At 42.3% G+C, this 24349-nt stretch overlaps 1 protein-coding gene across 3 annotated transcripts; it reads right to left on the reverse strand.

The window, feature by feature from the left end:
* Positions 1-38: 38 nt before the first annotated feature.
* LOC110538085 (chromobox protein homolog 1) lies at positions 39-21922 on the reverse strand. Of its 3 annotated transcripts, none has more exons than XM_036938126.1 (6): positions 21688-21922; positions 19409-19567; positions 7617-7791; positions 4458-4641; positions 4239-4333; positions 39-4129 (listed from the first exon to the last, which is right to left on the reverse strand). In XM_036938126.1, exons 2-6 carry the CDS (start codon positions 19515-19517, stop codon positions 3985-3987), a joined length of 708 nt encoding a protein of 235 aa, XP_036794021.1. In that variant the 5' UTR covers positions 19518-19567; positions 21688-21922; the 3' UTR covers positions 39-3984. The 3 variants fall into 3 exon arrangements, with proteins under 3 accessions (XP_036794021.1, XP_036794022.1, XP_036794023.1); XM_036938127.1 differs by lacking the exon at positions 21688-21922 and adding an exon at positions 21342-21676; XM_036938128.1 differs by lacking the exon at positions 21688-21922 and adding an exon at positions 21363-21640.
* Positions 21923-24349: the final 2427 nt, after the last annotated feature.

Here is a 24349-nt window from a genome sequence, read left to right on the forward strand (position 1 = left end):
ACAAGTGAACTTGTTTCATCAAATTATATGAAACGCCATTGTTAACAAAAAAAGATTTATTGTCCAAAAACATTTATACAAGTAAAAGTAACCACTTTAAATGGTGACATTGATTGAAAGCAAGAAACATGCAATGAGATGTATCTTCAGTAGACACGAGAAAGAGTCAAAGACAAAATAACTAAAAAGGTTACATATGAGCCACTTGTCTAGGATATACTGTGTATATATATAGAAATCTTCCGGTCTAGTATATTAGAAAAGATATACAGCCCTCTTAGACTTGTAATGTTAAAATGAGCAGTAAAATGCCAATGCAAAATCAATCCAAGGCAACAGGCTCTATACCAGGGCTGTAAAACCCCTGGTACAGGTGGTTGTCTTCAGTACCTCAACATTTAAAATGTTAGTCACGATTAATCAGTTAACACTTTCATTCAAGCTATTACAAGCTGTGATTAAATCGATTAAATCAATGACTTAACAATTTAGGATTTTTTTTTTTTTTTTTTAAAGAAGAGGAATATTCAGATGCAGTAGAGCAGTGAACAATTCTGCAATTAAGCCAGCGGTAGCTAAGCCCCACAAACCAAACTCGAATATAATCCACCCACCTCTGAGGGTGTCAGATCTTTAATTGGCAGCTCATTTTAATATAACAGGTCCAGACTGGGCGAGTATTAACATCAGAGCTCAAAGGTCAAGTCTGAAAGTAGAATTAGCTGAGTTGGAGGCCATCATGATCTGGTCTTGCGATTTCTTGGGCAGGGGGCCCATCATCTTTTTTGCCAGTTGTGTGAGATGGATAAGTTGCTAGATTTATCTATATTCACGTGGGCTGTCAACACCTTGAATATATTTACTTTACACTATAAAACAGGTCACCATAAAACCGTTGTGTTTACTTTGAGTCACAATATAGACTATACCTAGGGACCAGTCTTTATTTCAAAACAGGGGTTTAGTAAAACCGAGGCATGTGCATAGACCAGGGCATTCCAACCCTGTTCCTGGAGAGGTACTCTCCAATAGGTTCCCGTTTTAATTGACCCGATTCAGCTTATCAACCAGCTAATTATGACAATCAGGTGTGCTAGATTAGAGTTGGAGCAAAAATATAAAAGGACTGTAGCTCTCTAGGTACAGGGTTGGAGAGCCCTGGCATAGACACTACCTTTACCTCTGTGTACACCTCTTGGGAGGGATTTGACACTTGCATTACTGGCTTATGTTGGTTGCATTGCAAGAAAACACTTTCTTTTTTTTTTTGTCCATCCCATCTTCACAATCACAGCCAACCATAGGCATTGACTGGGCCCAACCCTTCCCACCCCCTTAATCCAAATCCACGTATTTACAGTGCAGTTTGATGGCAATGCCAAACCTCCCAAAAGCCCCCCAATCACCTCAAGGAAGCCTGTGAATGGTGAGCATGTACTGCACATGGGAAGAGCTCGACAAGAAAAGCGGGACAGACTATGTGGACGTTATAGTAAATGAAGCTTTCCACCAAAGATGAATCTGAGTGAAAGCCCGTCTTTCGCATCTTCGTCTGTAGCTTCTTACTTATTGCCGGTATGTTATCTGACAGGAAAGTGGATCACACCAATCAAGTTTTATTAGCCATGGGTACGAGCCTACAAACAACTCAGGTTTACATAGGTCATACTGGTGCTCTACAACAAAGTGAGTTGCTCCATACCAGGGATTCTGTTGGCTAGTAATTCGCCGGCTTTTGGCCAATTAAAAAAAAGTGAAATGCCGATAAATAAAATTGCCGCCGGCCAATCCTCTGTGAGAAGAAAAAAAATCCCATTGAAAAATAATGCTTTTTAGCCTATTCATTGATGGAAATACCAGTCGATGCAAATGACCGGTCAAGATTATCAGTCTATAGGTTCATTTGCATAATTTGGTGGAATTAAATTGCCGTTTGTGTATTTTCGTTAGTCTTTATGCATCTTATCACATGCACACAGCATACAGATGCAGAGCCTAATTTGAGCGGAAAATCTGTCAGAACAGAGGAGCTGCTGGTACAGCTTCTCAAACAGCGTGTTCCTTGCTGCTGGAGTCAAACGTGCTTTTACAAGCCCAATCATTGCACAACTAAATGCAATCGTGTGTTGAAATAAGATGATGGCCATCATTAAAAATAGCTACTATTTAATTTCTTATCTGGCAATAGAAGCGCCCTTATTTTAAGTGCCTAGGCAACAATATGCAGGCTTCAGCGCGTCACACACCCCTTAGCAATGAAATGGAGGCAGTATGCATTTTAAAAAAAATAACTTAATTGTTTGAAACCTGAATATTTTACTTCATATTATGAGGCATGTCTTCCCTTGCTTCAAAGTAGCCTAGCCAACATCCGACCGTAGAAACGTGAAGGCAATTTAGAGTTCCGTATGCCATTGAAACCAGCAGCCTATTTCTCTCATTTTCAAATCAACTTTCTTTCATTGTCCAGTATTGAAAGTCACAATCCTAGTCATATTAGCAACCCATGCTAGTTGTTGCATCTTTAGATTAAGAGGGGAGATCAAATGGATATTTTCATCCCATGAAACCGCTCACAATTGCATTACGGAACAAACATTTGCGAAGTGTGAAGAAATAATAGTTGATCAACATTTTCAGCTAAACGTTCTGATCGGTAGCATCCGCCTCATTGCTTTAAATGCTTCTGTTTTGTTTTATGTAGCCTAGGCCTACTGGTTTGATAAATTTGGGATCTGTCGTCCCACAACTGTCCCAGAATCTGTTTGGAGTAGACCATTTCTTTCTCGCACAGAACGACAAGCTGACCAATAAATAGGTTTATTGTTCCACTGTGGGGGATAGTAGACTGACATAGGCAGGTGATTTTTGCTGTTCGTTACTCGTCTTGTTGGCTGAGGACAAGTACACGTGGACAGTTGTTCTAAACATCTTCAAAGTGCGCATTGGAATTCGGTAAGGATGCACGCCATTGCGTCCTCCATTTGCATGTTCTTTTTAGATGAATCACCATCATGTATCAGATGAATCACAATCACGTAAAAGTGATCTCTGTCATTCGGAGCACCGTGGCTGTACGCCCTAAGCAGGTTACGCACACAATTCATATGGGTTGGGAAAATGTCTCAAATGTCTGGTAAATTAAAATGCAGCCAGTCAAATGTCCAGCACCACATTTTCCTAACGGAAACCCTGCTTCACACCATTGTTCACAACTCTATACACCTATGCGTAACACTTAAAGACCAGAATCTAGGTTAACTCCAGTCTGAACATCCAAAACACTCAAATAGAATCCTTCTTAGATCGCTCTCATAACCAAATAAAACCACAACTATTTACACATTATATGATAATGATATGGCAAGGGAGGGCAGGTGCCAACACTTCAAAACGTCGAAAGAGAAACTAAAACGCACTGCAAGTTGTTCGGTGAGGGATGTGTAGGTACAAGATAATGTTCTGACTAGAAATCAACTTCAACATTTCACACAGGAAAACTGGAAATGAAGATTGGCTATTTCAATTGAATTAGCGGAGAACGTTTGCTGGATCATGTTTTGGAATCTGACCCTTCCATTTTGTAAACTCAGCTGGTGTAGTGATACCTCGCTCACTCAAAAGTGTATCTCGACAAAAGCTTTTCTGAGGCGAAGCTACAGTAAGAGGAGCTGGTGATTTTAAAGCAATTCAGTGCTCAGGGACTGAAAACTACATATCCCATGGTCCTAGCTGATAAGACCCAAAAGTGAGGCCTGATAAAGTGATCTTGAGACTTACGAGTTCTATTTACCCATGCCCCCCAACCCACCTCCTTCTTGACAAGTCTTCCCATCATCCCCACCCATCTGTCAACCTCTGTTTTAGTTTCAACAGTCCGGGTTTGTAGAATGAAGCTTTTGAAACAAATCAGCTTCTCTGTCCCTCCCCACCATGCTAAACCCCACCCTCTGTACCCCCTTCCCCTTCATCCTGGACCTGTGGCTAGTTCTTATCATCCTTCTTCTCTTCCTCCTCAGTGGGGTAGGAGTGCCATGTCAGACGCTCCTCGTAGAAGGATATGACCACCTGTGGACATTTAATGTTGGCCTCCTTGGCCGGCACCAGGTCCGCCTCATCACTGTTCTTCCTGTGGAGACAGAATTTAAGGGTGAAGCCACTTAAACCAGTTGTATGTCCCACTCTCCCAGTAACATATAGCGGAAAGTGTCAAAATCCCAATGCTGCCCAGAACTCACCATTTCATGAGGAACATCAGCTCTCCACTGGAGTCTGTGGCTCCAATGATCCGTTCGGGGTCAAGTCCACGAGCAAAGCCTCTGGGCTTCTCTGCCTGGAAGAATGATAGATAAGGAGAGCGACGGAGAGAAGGGGGAGAAGGTTCAGTACAGGACTACGTTCACGGTCTATGGTTTCAGGCATGTTCTTTAATATTGAAGCGAAGTACAGGTTCTCACCTCATCTTTCCTCTTCTTGGGCCTGCCTTCTTCACCCCCTGCCTCTGTGTCGGACTCACCAGCTTTCCTCTTGCCACCAGACTCTTTCTTGTAACTTTCTTTTTTGTTATGATGATTCTGCATGTACTCAGCAATCAGGTCAGGGCAATCCAGGTTGTCCTGCGGTTCCCATGTATTGTCCTCACTGTGGTAAACAAATAGTGTAAAAAGGTCCATTTATACCTGGGCTACAACCATCAGATTCCGTTTCAACCCCCCCCCCCTCCCCAGCCCATGGCCCAACTAACAATTGAGGTCAGTCCGATGTTATAAAAGTGCATGAAAAAAAGGGGCAGGGCCCAGGGTGGCAGGACTACCACCGCAACACTGGAAGACGAAGTAGTAAAACAGACAGATGCCAAATATACAGCAGCTGAAGACCAACCAAGCAAGTCACTGTGTCACCATGGACCAGAAAAAGTTGGAAGTGTTTGAGATGGTTATTGACTTTTTGTCGAACGATGAGAACAACCAAAAAGGAAAGGAGATTAGGTAGCAGGCTTTGGCTTATACAGTGCCAAGAACAAAGAGTAGGGCCCTATTAAAAATCTACGATATGGAGAACCCGGACAGAATCCAGACATTAAAATGGAATTCAACGACAAACATGTATTGAACTTAGGACATCAACTAAATGTATTGTATTAATTAGAACATTTATTTACCCAAGATTATAATAAAGACCTGAACAAATAGCCTACGGGATTCATATTTTCCGTTAACTTAGAAGAGGCAACGGTGCGGAAAAGCCCCTGTGCGCGCGCGTTTGTCTACCACAAAGCCATTAGCGATGATGTGATTTACAACCGTCTTCTGGCAGATGGAAAGACTTTCCCAAAAACATTCTCATTTAAATGTTAACTACAACAGTAGTCTGTGCCTACCTGGCAGAATTGATTTGCATGAATCCAGTAGTGATTTGTTTAACAAATCTGAAATACTGTGTGCTATAGGTATTTTGCTGGTGCCAGGCTGCACACTTGAATATAAAGGGTATCTACACCCAAAAATGTAAATGTCTTAGATTTTTCCCAGACCTCAAGTGGTCTCCTGGTATGGTTTAAGCATTGTTGTGTACATACATCCAATTTTGTTGTTGTTTTATATAAAAAATGTGCTTTGTTTGGAGCGAAAAATTGAAGAACTGGGAAAATCGGAGGGGGGGGGAGATTAACGGAATTAGGTAAAAAAAAAAATATATATACACATTTTTAGAGGGCCCTAAAGGAGCCTACGCAAACTTTTGTCAGGAGCTGAAGTTGGGTGATGTAGCCCAGTTCCATAATATTTCCCAGCTGGTGGAGTTGGTGGCCCCTCTAATCGGGAAGCAAGACACTAACTTCAAAAGACAGCAATTCTGCGATTCCTGGCAACTGGCGAGCGATAGCTGTCCTAATGTTTAAATGTTTGATATTAGATTGTCACGGTGCCTAAGAGACAACCATGAAGACAAGTAAAAGCTAGCCAGCTGACTATGTATGCTCATTTGCTAGCCACACAAAACATGTAAACAATATGTTAGCTAGCATTATTTAAAATGTTTCTTGCAGCTATATTTCTAACGTTTGGTGTTGGCTACGTTAGCCAGCTGGCTTCATGGTTGACTTTTTCTCACAATGCCCATATAATGTTCTGAGCTCTTAAATGCTAAATAAAACACAAGTGTATCTGTTAGCTAGTTAAGTTTGCAGCTAGCTGGGTTGACTTGTTGTCTTGGTTTGTAACCCTTATTTGGTAATCAGTGTCTTTGTGCAGGTGAGACCTACAAGAGCCTGTCCTTCCAATTTTGTATTGGACATGCAACAGTCTCTAAAATCATTCCAGAGACTTGCAAAGACTCTTCCTAGAGCTGGCCGCCTAGCCAAATTGAGCCATCGGGGGAGAAGTGCCTTGGTCAGGGAGGTGACCAAGAACCCAATGGTCACTCTGACAGAGCTCTAGAGTTACTCTGTAGAGATGGGAGAATTTTCCAGAAGGACAACCATCTCTGCAGCACTCCACCAATCAGACCTTTAAGGTAGAGTGGCCAGATGGAAGCCACTCTGCAGTAAAAGGCATGACAGCCAGCTTGGAGTTTGCCAAAAGGCAACAAGACTCAGACCATGAGAAACAAGATTCTCTGGTCTGATGAAACCAAGATTTAACGTTTTGGCCTGAATGCCAAGCGTCACAGCTGGAGGAAACGTGGCACTATCCCTACAGTGAAGCATGGTGGTGGCAGCATCATGCTGTGGGGATGTTTTTCAGCGGCAGGGACTGGGAGACTAGTCAGGATTGAGGCAAAGATGAACGGAGCGAAGTACAGAAATTCTTGATAAACCTACTACAGGGTGATCAGGACCTCAGTGAAGTTAAGGTTCTCCTTCCAACAGGACAACAACCCTAAGCACACAGCGAAAACAACACAGGAGTGGCTTCGGGACAAGTCTCTGAATGTCCTTGAGTGGCCAAGCAGGAGCTTGGACTTGAACTCAATCGAACATCTCTGGAGAGACTTGCAAATAGCTGTGAAGCAACGCTTACCATCCAACCTGACAGAGCTCGAGAGGATCTGCAGAGAGGAATGGGAAACACTCCCCAAATACAAGTCTGCCTAGCTTGTAGCATACCCAAGAAGAATCAAGGCTGCAATCACAGCCAAAGGTCCTTCAACAAAGTACTAAGTAAAGGGCCTGAATACTTAAGTAAATGTGATATCAGTTTTTTTTATTTTGTATTCATTTCTAAAAGCACGATTTTGCTTCATCAAGTAACAAAATATGGAAAAAGTGAAGGGGTCTGAATATGTTCCGAATGCACTGTACATTGCCAACCGCTGGCAAGTGTTCCACACGACCACTCGTCTTAAGACAGAGACCGTGGAAACCATTGTTGACCTTGCACAACATGCTCTGTGAGGAAAATGGAAACCAATATGCCCGGCCTGTTGCAGATCCAGAGGGCCCAGGGGGTATGACAAATCCTGTTGCATGGTGACAAGACCTGCAGCTACACTACCCCATGGGTACCAATAAAGAGATGAAAAATTATAAACCAATAAATGTACACAGGATTGTATGTAATGTATGCCAACGTAATGTATATGTGACTAGCATTACAAGCATTACATTCTTCACTCACTCTGAGAAGCCTTTCCATTTGAGCAGAAACTCAACGCGTCCCTTTACCACCCGTCGGTCCAGCACCTTCTCCACCACATATTCCTCCTCCTCTTCCTCTACCACCTCCTCCACCTTCTTCTTGGTCTGCTTCTTGCCTGCTGTTGCCGCCAACTTGACCTCTTCCTTGGGGGGCTCTGGTGAAGGGGAGGAGTGCAGAACAGTTTGGTTAGACTTCATAGACTTTGTTCACGGATATAAGTCTGAATGATTATGGTCACACTTCACTATGGTCAGGTTGAGTCATGTTACACAGGTGGGAATCGTCCCAAAGACATTTGTTGGACTTGCTTTGCCAATCAAACTACAAATGATGTCTTTTCTGCAATTAAGCAGCAGTTCCAGCATGGCAACCTCATGGATGCAAACTGGTGAGGGCCCAAAAAGGTGACTTAAAAAAAAATCCCTGCTAGGAGAAAGGCAAGTTAACTAATTAAACAACAAAGAATATGATCTACATGATCAGTCTCTGTGTAAAATAAAGTGGTTAATGTGAACCTAACTCACAGCTAAAACATGTAAAGAAAGCAATCCAATGTTATTTGTTGCCTAGACTTTACCACAAATGACACGCAAGACTTGAGAAAAAAAACAATACAGTAATATTGCAGTTAGCCATGACAGCCTTTATAAATAGAACACTTGTGACCACACACCTATATTGCAGTTGGGGAAAAAACATCTTAAAGTAGAAATAGAATGAAACAAACAGGCATTCTATTTTTGCTCTATTATATTGGCCACTATAGTAGATGATCAAGTGCACAAGGCTACGTGTGCAAAAATTACATTCATTGAGTTAAAAAATATATATAATCCCCCCTCACTCACACACACACATTACTGGCAAGTTCAACACAACAAAAGCAATATATTTGGACTACATTGCACATCATACACCTTCTGCATGTGGACATGTGTTCTACAAAGTGCCAGAAAGTGAGAAAGAGGGAGTGTGTGGTGTTCCTTTCACCTCTATAGTGGCATCCAGCTTAAGCCATGCCCAGCTACACTTGATCCCTGAATCCACTTGTTTAACGAGCAATGCCTCATTCTCACCTAATTCTCTCATTCTGAAAATTAACCACATACTGTAGAGGGAAAACATGCGTTAACAGATAGTGGTTAGTTCGTTAACATTTCACACAGATTACCAGGGTCCAGTAAGCAACGTTAACACAACGTGAGGAACGGCAAGGAGTCGTAAACCAGTTAATACTATAGCGAATTGGTTAGGTTACTAATGTTAGCTCATCTGATGTTGCTGACTTTATTAGCCAGCTCATTTTCACACAAACTCAATTATTTGATCAGTTAAGTTGGCTAATGTTGCTCAACATTTATCTGGCTAGCTAACGGAGAATTTGATCCAGCTAGCAAGATACTTAACAATGCTAATAATACTTGTTCCACCCCACTTTCGACCTCACCTCAAACTTTCCAAATGCCAGTTGGTTTTCGGATACAGCTCACGCATCATCACCTCCTCACCCCCGTCTCCGTGGTCAGGCAGCTCACCTAGCGTTACCTCTTCGTTATCGTTCAGGGGACGAGCTGCTATAACTGCCTTTCTACTCTATGCTGTCTTTCCAGATCACGCACTGATGTTGAATCTCGCAAATTGGTTGTCTCTGCAGTCGCTTGCTGCGCTGCATTCTGATGTTATGTAAACCATTGGCTGAGCCTTTGATGCAGCCGGTATTGCTCCAAACGCACATCATTCGTTGGCTTACAGCCGAAAGGTGACTAGTTTTCGTCCCTGCAACCTTCGTACCTTTTAATTATCAACCCTGTTTGCCAACCCTTTCTTCATTACAGCTCATGGAATTGTAGAGGACTATGCAGAGACGGGCTCTCTGACGTAGGCTTCAGTGTGCCTCAAGATCTCTGGATCTGAATCACTAACATCTGACTGATCCACAACTGTCAATATAACCAAACCATGGCAATGAGTTTCTGTATTCAAAAGAGATCCTCCAACTGACCCTCGTGGATTTGTTTTTAGAGGGAGTTAAATTAGTTTGGTATTCTCCTGGGGTAGTTTTAAGGTGTCCGGTATGGGGACTTGACCCAAGGATTGAACATTTCAAGGACATATAGATAGATATACAGGTTGGGCAAAGGATAAGAGGCGTCAAAGCTAATGAAAGGTTTTGATCAGTTTATTTGGATAGAATCTGTGGAGCATCTACAGATGGTCTATCAACAAACTGTTCATCTGTTGATAAGTAACTGCATGCTAAGGTTTAAAATAAGGGTTAGGGTAAAGTTTACGTTTAGAGTTTAGGATAAAGGTTAGGCTTAGCAGATCATTTGTTTAAATGTTACTGATAGAGCATCTACAGATAGACTACAGACTATCCCAAAAAAAGAATAACCAAGGTTTCTGAAACTATAAATCCACCTCTAGCTTGGACCATAATGTTAAAGAGCTGGACTGCACTAGAGTTCGACCGATTAATCGGAAAGGGGCGATTAATTAGGGCCGATTTCAAGTTTTCATAATCGGAAATCGGTATTTTTGGACACCGTTTTTTTTTACACCTTTATTTAACTAGGCAAGTCAATTAAGAACGCATTCTTAATTTCAATGACGGCCTAGTAACGGTGGGTTAACTGCCTTGTTCAGGGGCAGAATGACAGATTTTTACCTTGTCAGCTCGGGGATTCAATCTTGCAACCTTACAGTTAACTAGTCCAACACTCTAACCACCTGATTACATTGCACTCCACGAGGAGACGCGAATGCAGTAAGATGCCAAGGTAAGTTGCTAGCTAGCATTAAACTTATCTTATAAAAAACAATAAATCATAATCACTAGTTAACTACACATGGTTGATGATATTACTAGTTTATCTAGCGTGTCCTGCGTTGCATATAATCGATGCGGTGCGTATTCGCAAAAAAAGACCGTCTTGCTCCAATGTGTACCTAACCATAAACATCAATGCCTTTCTTAAAATCAATCATACACAAGTATATATTTTTAAACCTGGATATTTAGTTAATATTGCCTGCTAACCTAGCTCGTTGTGAACTCTGAAGACTATTTCTTCCTAACAAAGACAGCCAACTTCGCCAAACGCGGGATGATTTAACAAAATGCGCATTTGCAAAAAAAGCACAATCGTACCTAGCCATAAACATCAGTGCCTTTCTTAAAACCAATACACAGAAGTATATATTTTTAAACCTGCATATGTAGCTAAAAGAAATCCAGGTTAGCAGGCAATATTAACCAGGTGAAATTGTGTCACTTTTCTTGCGTTCATTGCACGCAGAGTCAGTGTATATGCAACAGTTTGGGCTGCCTAATTTGCCAGAATTTTACTTAATTATTACATAACATTGAAGGTTGTGCAGGAATATTTAGACTTATGGATGCCACCCGTTAGATAGTTAAATACGGAACTGTTCCGTATTTAACTGAAAGAATAAACGTCTTGTTTTCGAGATGATAGTTTCCCGGTTCGACCATATTAATGACCTAAGGCTCGTATTTCTGTGTGTTATTATGTTATAATTAAGTCTATGATTTGATAGAGCAGTCTGACTGAGCGATGGTAGGCACCAGCAGGCTTGTAAGCATTCATTCAAACTGCAATTTCGTGCGTTTTGCCAGCAGCTAGTCACTGTGCTTAAAGCATTGCACTGTTTATGACTTCAAGCCTATCAACTCCCGAGATTAGGCTGGTGTAACCAATGTGAAATGGCTAGCTAGTTAGCGGGGTGCGCGCTAATAGCGGTTCAAACGTCACTCGCTCTGAGACTTGGAGTGGTTGTTCCGCCTCAGTATTTGTGGAGCAATGGGTAACGCTGCTTCGAGGGTGGCTGTTTTCGATGTGTTCCTGGTTCGAGCCAAGTAGGGGCGAGGAGAGGGACAGAAGCTATACTGTTACACTGACAATACTAAAGTGCCTATAAGAACATCCAATAGTCAAAGGTATATGAAATACAAATCGTAGAGAGAAATTGTCCTAAAATTCCTATAATAACTACAACCTAAAACTTCTTACCTGGGAATATTGAAGACTCATGTTAAAAGGAACCACCAGCTTTCTTTGTTCTCATGTTCTGAGCAAGGAACTTAAATGTTAGCTTTTTTACATGGCACATATTGCACTTTTACTTTCTTCTCCAACACTTTGTTTTTGTGTTATTTAAACCAAATTGAACATGTTTCATTATTTATTGGAGGCTATATTGATTTTATTGATTTATTATATTAAGTTAAAATAAGTGTTCATTTTGTATTGTTGTAATTTTCATTATTACAAATAAAATATATATTTTTTTAAATAATGCAAAATAATTTAAAACATATCGGCCGATTAATCAGTATCGGCTTTTTTCGGTCCCCCAATAATTGGTATCGGTATTGGCGTTGAAAAATCATAAATCAGTCGAACTGCACCGTTGAAAAGGTAAAGGGCACAATGTCCCTTGTTCAGGACCCTGTCTTTCAAAGACAATTTGTAAAAATCCAAATAACTTCACAGATCTTCATTGTAAAGGGTTTAAACACTGTTTCCCATGCTTGTTTAATGAACCACAAACAATTAATGAACATGCACCAGTGGAACGGTGGTTAAGACACTAACAGCTTACAGACGGTAGGCAAATAAGGTCACAGTTATGAAAACTTGGGACACTAAAGGCATTTCTACTGACTCCGAAAAACACCAACATAAAGATGCTCAGGGTCCCTGCTCATCCGTGTGAACGTGCATTAGGCATGCTGCAAGGAGGCATGAGGACTGCAGATGTGGCCAGGGCAATAAATTGCAATGTCTGTACTGTGGGACGCATAAGACAGCGCTACAGGGAGACAGGATGGAAAGCTGATCGTTCTCGCAGTGGCAGACCACGTGTAACGACACCTGCACAGGATCGGTACATCCGAACATCACACCTGCAGGACAGGTACAGGATGGCAACAACAACTGCCCGAGTTACACCAGGAATGCACAATCCCTCCATCAGTGCTCAGACTTTCTGCAATAGGCTGAGAGAGGCTGGACCTGCCTGTTGTAAGGCAGGTCCTCACCAGACATCACCGGCAACAACATCGCCCATGAGCACAAACCCACCGTCGCTGGACCAGACAGGGCTGGCAAAAAGTGCTCTTCGTTGACATGCCGCGGTCTTGTCTCACCAGGGTTGATTGTCGGATTTGCATTTATCGTCGAAGGAATGAGCGTTACACCGAGGCCTGTACTCTGGAGTGGGATCGATGTGGAGGGTCTGTTATGTTCTGGGGCGTTGTGTCACAGGATCAGACTGAGCTTGTCGTCATTGCAGGCAATCGTAACGCTGTGTGTTACAGGGAAGACATCCTCCTCCCTCATGTGGTACCCTTCCTGCAGGCTCATCCTGACATGACCCTCCAGCATGACAATGCCACCAGCCATACTTCTCGTTCCGTGCGTGATTTCCTGCAAGACAGGAATGTCAGTGTTCTGCCATGGCCAGCGAAGAGCCCAGATCTCAATCTAATTGAACATGTCTGGGACCTGTTGGATCAGAGAGTGAGAGCTAGGGCCATTCCCCCAGAATCGTCCGGGAACTTGCAGGTGGGTTAACATCTCACAGCGAGAACTGGCAAATCTGGTGCAGTCCATGAGGAGGAGATGCACTGCAGTACTTAATGCAGCTGGTGGCCACACCAGATACTGACTGTTACTTTTGATTTTGACCCCCCCTTTGTTCAGGGACATATTATTCCATTTGTTAGTCACATGTCTGTGGAACTGAAACTTATGTCTCAGTTGTTGAATCTTGTTATGTTCATACAAATATTTACACGTTAAGTTTGCTGAAAATAAATGCAGTTGACAGTGGGGATGTTTTTTTTTTTGCTGAGTTTATATGATTCATGGATATCTGAAATCTGAGGACAAACGGGATTGTGTAAAGGATGATGATCAAAGCAAACAGTAACAGATGCGTGCATAGTTGACAAATGTGTGTGGAGGGTGGACACAATGCAGTACATATAAGGCTGGGTAACACTGTTGAGAGTTGCGCAAGACGTGAAAAGTAGCGTTGGTTTGTAGCTTGTTAGCTATCTAGCTAAGTGGTTAGATTCTTCCAAAATCAAGCATTTACTTGTTAACAGCAGAGAATCCCCTCCTGGATCAAGAAACTTGCTGGCTAATATTTGTTATTTGTGTGCAGCAAACTGTGTATCATTTGAGTTACTTGTATAGTTTAGATCAGAAACTGTACAAAATGTTTTCAATGCACTTGTTAACATTTAGTTAGCATTCTCTATGGAATTTTACATGTACTTGTTAGTATTGCTAACCTTCAGATTACAGAGTATCAGTGGGGTTTGAAAACAGCGGCCCTTGTGTTCAGTGCCGGTATACCAAATATCCCAGTATGGCACAAGGTCGGTATAAAGGTATGACAATCTGGATAGCGCCCAAGCCTAGCACATATCCCCCTAATCTTGTCAAGGTGGGCAGCCAAGTCAGAGAGAATCCTCTGGATGCCCCACGCAAAAATATTGAGGTAATAGCTGTTCTAGAGCAGAAGCGCTTGTTTAGGTTCAACTTCTGAAGAATGACGCAGGCTACATTACATATTCAAGAATTGGAGGTGAGTAGGAATGCAGAGGGAAAGATCTCAATTGCATAATCTTTGCATCCTCTCTCCTTCTCAAAACCCATTGGATGAGAAAGCCAGTGGTCTCTCCCCTCTGACATTATCCTCCAATGGGTTTTGCGAAGGAGACGAGGAGAGGACGCGAGCATTATGCAATTGAGATCTTCCAGAGGTGCTTTCCACATGGAGTGGAGAAACATCAAGAAATATGGCACTGACTGCTGTCAGTGTAGCTAGCTAGCATGATAGCCTTATCTAGCTAGCTAATGTTATCGGTTGTTGCTAGGTCTTTTTAACTACACCGTATTCAAAAGATTAGCCAAGTGGCTAGGGCTGGTTCTGGATTTGTCCTAAGCATTTACAGAAAGAAACCACTATCTGTGGCGAAGTTATCTATTGTTTACTCCAAAGTTCTGGGATTTTCCATAAAATTGTGACTGCTGATCCACCATAGAAAGATTTAAGTTGAAGCTCCTTTAATATGGACAACTATGAAAGGTTTAGAGACATGTTTTTCTACATTGTAATGGACACGGAGAGTGCAATATTTGGTTGGTTGTGCTGCAAACACGCATTGGCTGCGTTACAGCCAAGCAAAATCAGCAATTTACTGTGTTAAATGAGGCTTCAACTCCTGGCTACACTAGAGACCATATCCCCCGTGCATCCCGCAAAGGCGGAGGTGTTGCTAACATTTACGATAGCAAATTTCAATTTACAAAAAAAAAAATGACGTTTTCGTCTTTTGAGCTTCTAGTCATGAAATCTATGCAGCCTACTCAATCACTTTTTATAGCTACTGTTTACAGGCCTCCTGGGCCATATACAGCGTTCCTCACCGAGTTCCCTGAATTCCTATCGGACCTTGTAGTCATAGCATATAATATTCAAATTTTTGGTGACTTTAATATTCACATGGAAAAGTCCACTGACCCACTCCAAAAGGCTTTCGGAGCCATCATCGACTCAGTGGGTTTTGTCCAACATGTCTCTGGACCCACTCACTGTCACACGCTGGACCTAGTTTTGTCCCATGGAATAAATGTTGTGGATCTTAATGTTTTTCCTCATAATCCTGGACTATCGGACCACCATTTTATTACGTTTGCAATTGCAACAAATAATCTGCTCAGACCCCAACCAAGGAACATCAAAAGTCGTGCTATAAATTCACAGACAACACAAAGATTCCTTGATGTCCTTCCAGATTCCCTCTGTCTACCCAAGGACGCCAGAGGACAAAAATCAGTTAACCACCTAACCGAGGAACTCAATTTAACCTTGCGCAATACCCTAGATGCAGTTGCACCCCTAAAAATTAAAAACATTTCTTATAAGAAACTAGCTCCCTGGTACACAGAAAATACCCGAGCTCTGAAGCAAGCTTCCAGAAAACACCAAACTCAAAGTCTTCCGACTAGCTTGGAAAGACAGTACTGTGCAGTACCGAAAAGCCCTTACTGCTGCTCGATCATCCTATTTTTCTAACTTAATTGAGGAAAATAAGAATAATCCGAAATTCTTTTTTGATACTGTCGCAAAGCTAACTAAAAAGCAGCATTCCCCAAGAGAGGATGACTTTCACTTTAGCAGTGATAAATTCATTAACTTCTTTGAGGAAAAGATTATGATTATTAGAAAGCAAATTACGGACTCCTCTTTAAATCTGCGTATTCCTTCAAAGCTCAGTTGTCCTGAGTCTGCACAACTCTGCCAGGACCTAGGATCAAGAGAGATGCTCAAGTGTTTTAGTACTATATCTCTTGACACAATGATGAAAATAATCATGGCCTCTAAACCTTCAAGCTGCATACTGGACCCTATTCCAACTAAAATACTGAAAGAGCTGCTTCCTGTGCTTGGCCCTCCTATGTTGAACATAATAAACGGCTCTCTATCCACCAGATGTGTACCAAACTCACTAAAAGTGGCAGTAATAAAACCTCTCTTGAAAAAGCCAAACCTTGACCCAGAAAATATAAAAAACTATCGCCCTATATCGAATCTTCCATTCCTCTTAAACATTTTAGAAAAGGCTGTAGCGCAGCAACTCACTGCCTTCCTGAAGACAAACAATGTATACGAAATGCTTCAGTCTGGTTTTAGACCCCATCATAGCACTGAGACGGCACTTGTGAAGGTGGTAAATGACATTTTAATGGCATCGGACCGAGGCTCTGCATCTGTCCTCGTGCTCCTAGACCTTAGTGCTGCTTTTGATACCATCGATCACCACATTCTTTTGGAGAGATTGGAAACCCAAATTGCTCTACACGGACAAGTTCTGGCCTGGTTTAGATCTTATCTGTCGGAAAGATATCAGTTTGTCTCTGTGAATGGTTTGTCCTCTGACAAATAAACTGTAAATTTCGGTGTTCCTCAAGGTTCCGTTTTAGGACCACTATTGTTTTCACTATATATTTTACCTCTTGGGGATGTTATTCGAAAACATAATGTTAACTTTCACTGCTATGCGGATGACACACAGCTGTACATTTCAATGAAACATGGTGAAGCCCCAAAATTGCCCTTGCTAGAAGCATGTGTTTCAGACATAAGGAAGTGGATGGCTGCAAACTTTCTACTTTTAAACTCCGACAAAACAGAGATGCTTGTTCTAGGTCCCAAGAAACAAAGAGATCTTCTGTTGAATCTGACAATTAATCTTAATGGTTGTACAGTCGTCTCAAATAAAACTGTGAAGGACCTCGGCGTTACTCTGGACCCTGATCTCTCTTTTGAAGAACATATCAAGACCATTTCAAGGACAGCTTTTTTCCATCTTCGTAACATTGCAAAAATCAGAACATTTCTGTCCAAAAATGATGCAGAAAAATTAATCCATGCTTTTGTCACTTCTAGGTTAGACTACTGCAATGCTCTACTTTCCGGCTACCCGGATAAAGCACTAAATAAACTTCAGTTAGTGCTAAATACGGCTGCTAGAATCCTGACTAGAACCAAAAAAAATCATCATATTACTCCAGTGCTAGCCTCTCTACACCGGCTTCCTGTCAAAGCAAGGGCTGATTTCAAGGTTTTACTGCTAACCTACAAAGCATTACATGGGCTTGCTCCTACCTATCTCTCTGATTTGGTCCTGCCGTACATACCTACATGTACGCTACGGTCACAAGACGCAGGCCTCCTAATTGTCCCTAGAATTTCTAAGCAAACAGCTGGAGGCAGGGCTTTCTCCTATAGAGCTCCATTTTTATGGAACGGTCTGCCTACCCATGTCAGAGACGCAAACTCGGTCTCAACCTTTAAGTCTTTACTGAAGACTCATCTCTTCAGTGGGTCATATGATTGAGTGTAGTCTGGCCCAGGAGTGGGAAGATGAACGGAAAGGCTCTGGAGCAACGAACCGCCCTTGCTGTCTCTGCCTGGCCGGTTCCCCTCTTTCCACTGGGATTCACTGCCTCTAACCCTATTACAGGGGCTGAGTCACTGGCTTACTGGGGCTCTCTCATGCCGTCCCTGGAGAGGGTGCGTCACCTGAGTGGGTTGATTCACTGATGTGGTCATCCTGTCTGGGCTGGCGCCCCCCCCCTGGGTTGTGCCGTGGCAGAGGTCTTTGTGGACTATACTCAGCCTTGTCTCAGGATGGTAAGTTGGTGGTTGAAGATATCCCTCTAGTGGTGTGGGGGCTGTGCTTTGGCAAAGTGGGTGGGGTTATATCCTTCCTGTTTGGCCCTGTCCGGGGGTGTCCTCGGATGGGGCCACAGTGTCTCCTGACCCCTCCTGTCTCAGCCTCCAGTATTTATGCTGCAGTAGTTTATGTGTCGGGGGGCTAGGGTCAGTTTGTTATATCTGGAGTACTTATCCTGTCCTATTCGGTGTCCTGTGTGAATCTAAGTGTGCGTTCTCTAATTCTCTCTTTCTCTCTCTCTCTCTCTCGGAGGACCTGAGCCCTAGGACCATGCCCCAGGACTACCTGACATGATGACTCCTTGCTGTCCCCAGTCCACCTGACCGTGCTGCTGCTCTAGTTTCAACTGTTCTGCCTTATTATTTGACCATGCTGGTCATTTATGAACATTTGAACATCTTGGCCATGTTCTGTTATAATCTCCACCCGGCACAGCCAGAAGAGGACTGGCCACCCCACATAGCCTGGTTCCTCTCTAGGTTTCTTCCTAGGTTTTGGCCTTTCTAGGGAGTTTTTCCTAGCCACCGTGCTTCTACACCTGCATTGCTTGCTGTTTGGGGTTTTAGGCTGCGTTTCTGTACAGCACTTTGAGATATCAGCTGATGTACGAAGGGCTATATAAATACATTTGATTTGAATGACTTTGCTCATGATGCAAGACGCAAATGAAATGCAACCACACCCTAAGCGCATCGGACACGAACACCAATACAAATGTAACAACACAACAAAATATATAACAAGTTCCTTGAAATTTTCATTATAGGATATTGTGGTTTCTAGCTGCACCAATCAAAGCAGTGGAGCGTGTTGTGAAGCAATGGGAAAATGAGTCTTGCCGCAGGTGGACAGAGAATTCTTCTTAAGACCAATGGAATGGTCGAAAAAGAGCAAACCCTGCACACCGTGCCTTGCAAAACGAATTCACCCAAAACTTTAGTGGTCAAAACCATTAAACTTGGGGCGACGGGGGAATCAGGGTCCCAAAATGTTATTTTTTTTTTTTACAGACTAGCTAAAAAAATTAAGTCAAAATTACAAATTCTCCAATAGATTATGATAATTTGCTGGTAAAAATGTGGAGATGCAAAAACACCACCTAACTTTGCAGGTTTTTCTTATTATTAAACAAATGCCAAGCTAGTTGATTGTAACATTCAAATAAAACCCAGCCCTGAAAAAAAAATGTAGACTGAAAAGTATTAGCACATCATCTCATAGGGGAAAACACATGGCAATGACACGGAAAGTAGATACCACTTCAGATTTCCCACTTCAAGCCAAAATATATCATACATTGACTAAGGCGATCAACTTAGATCCTTGTGCAACATCATGGGTAAGCTATGTTCATTGTCTTTTACCCCCCCCCCCCCCCCCCCCCCCCCCCCCCAAAAGGTGAATTTTCACTTGTGTGCGTTTAAATTCTGCCAAAGCTGGCCAGTCCACCACCCAACCCTATGGCATTCATAAAACAGAAACAATGGATTACCGTTTGCATCAGTAGAAAGTTGATCTACACCTTCAGTGGTAACACCAGTAGTTACACTAGGGATCACATCGCTAGGGGCTTCTGTAGCGGTAGAAGTAGGCTCACTCATTTTCAGGCTGGGAGGAGGCAGTGGAACCAGTGGGTTCCTTGTCAACAGAGCTAAACAGGGCGAGAAGGGGGGGGGTTATGGATCAGAGGCATAAGGGGGAAATCACAGATGGAAGTAGAAAATGGCATTGGTAGGAAGAACACATGGTATCGTCTCTCAGTCAATCGACTACTAACGTGTAATGCATGCATACCACTACAGCACAGATAGAACAATGAGACAGAACAATGAGACAGATGTTTCATCGGATGTATAAATGTGAAGCATCCAGCTGGCATTTCCACTCACCACCAAATATGGTGATGAGAGGAAGACCAGTGGTCGGCAAGTGGGAGAAGATGGAGCGAGATGGATTTTGGCCATCATCCTGCTAATTTTCTCATCTATAAAACATTTGATCTCAATACAGTTGTGACCAAAACTAGAATCTGTTACAAACAGAATGGACTAAGTTATGTAAACTTTATCCTTTGCTGGGCTCTCCCTAACATAAATATGCAAATACATGCTAGAAAGCGCCAATAAGATCTCGCTAGCTCGTGCTTGGCTCAGCCAAACTTGTCCTGCCTATGATTCATTTGCACCTATTGGAAAACAGGCTGTGGTCTATCTTGGGTCAGTTATTTTTTTGAAATCTTTGACTACAGTTCCTACTATGTGGTCAGTACTAAAACGCATGGAGCGGCGATATGTTTCTATTAAAAGAGCTGGCATGCATTGATTGTACTTCAAGTCTGCAACTAATACAAACAAATACACAGAAAAAACACACAAATCACTCTCGGTTTGTCATCACTATTTACAGACATATTTATGACTACAGTCTAAATGATGGTACACTGTTGGTGCGATTCCCAGAGGAGAGCCCTAGGGGTTGGTACCCGTCTCAAATACATGATCTAGGCAGGGGGTAGGGACTACACGAGTTCATGAACATTCCATTGGGCTTTAGCCTTGACTTGGTGTAGACTAATGCACACCTACCAATATCGTAGGAAAGTTTAAAATGTCAGAAGCACAATCATTTCAATCAGACCAGCAATCATGCAGTCAAACACATAACATGACATGAGACTCAGCAGGTGAAGGGGTCAAGCTTCAAATCTAGACAACGCACAGTAATGCCACATACAGTTTAAATCAACTAAAGCACACAATCACTACAAACCACTGGCAGAAAACAACATGGTGAGAACAAGAAGGTCTGGAGGAAGAAAGGGGGGTGGCACACACATCCTGGTTCTTATCCTTTAGAATACACAACACCAAGAAAACGCTTACCCCCACCCCCTCTTAACTGAACATTGGGGTAAGCTGGGGTAAAACATCACTATCATACAAACACTGACAACGCAAATGTATTAGAAACAATTAAATAGGACATCGTTTTTCAGTGTATTTTGTAGGCTAAACAACGCATGTGAGTGGCAGCGTTGATGTGCAATTCAACAGCTTATTTGAAAATGTAAGTAATTTCAAGAAGGTGATGATTTCTGATTCCATTGCCCTATTTGGGTAGAATTGAGTTTAGGTGCACGCTGCAGTTCGCTGGTGGCTTTAACGTTAACAGACAATGCCAATGATGCAAATGTAGCCACTTGTAAATCGATGCAAATATATTTGTATCATAAGCAGTCATTTCTTTGCTACCGCACGTTTCCTCTCTTTTATGATTAGCCAATTCGACGAGACATATTCCTGCTTGAAAGAAGGCAATGAAACGTAGCAACTTAATCGTTTTCCTACATCAATAATAACGGGCAATCACGCAATGCAACAAAATACCAACATGGTCAAACACCGTAACTGTAAAAGGCTACGCACAATTGCAATGTATTAACCAACCCGTTCCCGCAGCCGTTTCACATGGTGGTGCTAGGGTTTTTCCCCCCAGAGCTCTGGAGACGGAATGACTAACGTTAGTCGTCCATGTTGACCTGAATCATAGCACGAGCAATCTACACGACCTCGCGCGAAATCAATATAAGTGAATACTCAAACGCAGAATCCGCATGCAACAATGTAGCAAGATGCACATTGCAGGGTCAATATATTGGCCTATTGAAATGTGCTTATCACGCATTGTGCATAATAGAAGGTTAACGCTGGGGGGGTGGGGGAGAAAACCGCTAAAGCGCAGAAGGCAATGGTGAAGTAACTAGCCACTTACCTTTATAGAGAATTGACTCGAATGAATGAATGGTCGGAAATTTTGTTAATTTTATAAAATGGATACCAATGATTTATCTAAACAATTTTAGTGCTTATCTTATATAAATATCAGCTTGTAAACTCTATTTTAAAAATACTCTTCTCGTTTAAGCGTAAAGCTACAGACAAAAGCCATCCAGTGCCTCCTTCGTACCCGCCAACTCCGGCCGAGCGTGGCTACGCAGCGTGTTATTGTATGGCACCATGGGAGATGAAGTCTTTCAACATTTTATTTTTCTTTCTTTTCTCTATTATACACATATTACTCAGAGATGTTTGATTATCTTTATTTTCAATGTTTAGTTATTGGTCCAGCATGTCAATGAGTAGAGTAATTACTTTACTTACAATGTCTTGTACTTGGTTCTATTCTCTAGAATTCCAGGATTGATTGATTAATTTAGCATTAAAAAAAGTCACATTTTAGAAAGCAGCAGTAATTCAATAACCTATGACACCAACAGTTGTGGAAGCCCGAACACGTCTCCCCCCCACCTTGCTCTCCATGTTTCTCTCTATTCCTGTTGGCTGGTTAGCCTTCACTGACTTCTCCATTGCCAGATGTATTTTTATCTGACTGCACTAGCATGACTGCACCAATATTTATATCATACATATTCTGAAGGTATAGCATCTTCGATGTCCCGACTGGCAAACGGCTGTATGTGAAAACACTCAGACCTCTGATGAAGATGTCACCCATGAGAGGTGCCATCTTCACATTCTCTGTGTCCTTTGGGATATCATTAGAAGCCATCCTGTTAATTGTTTGATTAATTATAATACTTAACAGTCAATAGCCCAGACAAACAATGCTCCCAGAGATAGACAACAAAATGTGCACTCATTATGTTGTCATGTAAATCAAAAGGTACAGACGAAAAAACACAGAATTAATGTGTAAATGATTTAGAGCTGGGCAGTGATGCATGCTAACAAAATATCAGTAAAAAGCTTGCATTACCTCCACACGCACTAGTCAAAGTTTTGTTAAAAAGAAGACTACACTGCTGCAGAGCTTGGTCTTCCGGCTGACACTGTATCCAACGTGTTTGTATTACCTTTATTTAACTAGGCAAGTCAGTTAAGAACAAATTCTTATTTTCAATGACGGCCTAGTGGGTTAACTGCCTGTTCAGGGGCAGAACGACAGATTTGTACCTTGTGGGGCAGAACGACAGATTTGTACCTTGTCAGCTCGGTGATTTGAACTTGCAACCTTCCGGTTACTAATCCAACGTTCTAGCCACTAGTGTGTGTGTGTGTGTGTGTGTGTGTGTGTGTGTGTGTGTGTGTGTGTGTGTGTGTGTGTGTGTGTGTGTGTGTGTGTGTGTGTGTGTGTGTGCGTGTGCGTGTGCGTGTGCTTGCGTGCGTGATGATATGTGTGATCTTATTATTATTATTTGTATCTGGAATGCACAAACAAAAGCCATTAAACAGGATCACTTCTGCATGCTCTTCCACATCTACAGTATGTGATCTTGTCAACACACACAGGGCCATATCCTCTTTGTTCCCTTGACACACAAAAAAAGAGCTGTACTTTTGGAATGGAAATGCAAATGCCTCTTCATTTCCCATCAAAACCATGAATTGAATCAATTGGATAGGATTGAAATAGACGAGAAGGAATTAACTCATAGGTCTATATGGGCAGGTGGACAGTATAATGTATATTTGTTTATGTAGATCCCTAATTGATTTGACTGTGTGGAGAAGCGTTAAGGGTCAGGCAGGATGCCAAGTGTTGTGATCATGTCCCCTGTCTCCTGAGGCTAGGTAACGCATGTGTTCTTCAAATGCATAAATACATACCACACACACACACACACACACACACCCATGTATGCACATACACACGGATGCAAACACACCTATTCCCCCTCCAAACACACACTGCACCCCTACCCCCTTTTGCATGTACACAAACACATGCACACATAAGGTGTCTGCATTAGAAGTATGAGTAAGTGGGGAGAGGAAGGAAATGCAGAGGGGGAGAGGAGGGAGATGTGTAGGGGGAGGAGGACAAACAACACGTTCAGCTTCATTAGCGAATAGCAACCCCTTTTAACAGGAAGCCCATTATTCAACCAGGACCCCAAGTCAATTACAAGTAGGAAGGAGGTGACTTTGGTGGGAACTTTCAACAAACCCTAACTCTCATGGTATATGAAGAAGAAAAAAAACCTCATATGTATCGATAATATAGTGGCCAAAGAACTGCTCCGATTGTCTTGTCCGTCCTTAGTCTATGTCGCTGGTAAGTGTTGACAATTTTCATATTCAAATGTAAGTTGTACTCACAAATCAGCATGTTGCTGCCACCTGCCACAATGTCTGTTAAAAAAACAGTAAAGAAAACAGCAATCTCAGTTCACGAAGACAAGGGAAAGTTTGAGATCTTACTGAAACAGGAGAGGATAACCGAGGTAGAGAGGGGTGAAGTGTACCTCAGTAGGATGAAAGCGGGTATAGAGAGAGAAGGGGTGAAGGGAGAGGTAGGGAAGGAGGGAGGGGGAGAAGGGGTGATAGGGTCTCTCTCAGGTAATGTTGAGGAAAGAAACCTGATTGGGTTTTAGCAGAGAACAAAAGAGGAGAGCACACAAAATTCATCTTGT

The sequence above is a fragment of the Oncorhynchus mykiss genome, chromosome 12, assembly GCF_013265735.2.
Source record: "Oncorhynchus mykiss isolate Arlee chromosome 12, USDA_OmykA_1.1, whole genome shotgun sequence".
Lineage (NCBI taxonomy): Eukaryota > Metazoa > Chordata > Actinopteri > Salmoniformes > Salmonidae > Oncorhynchus > Oncorhynchus mykiss.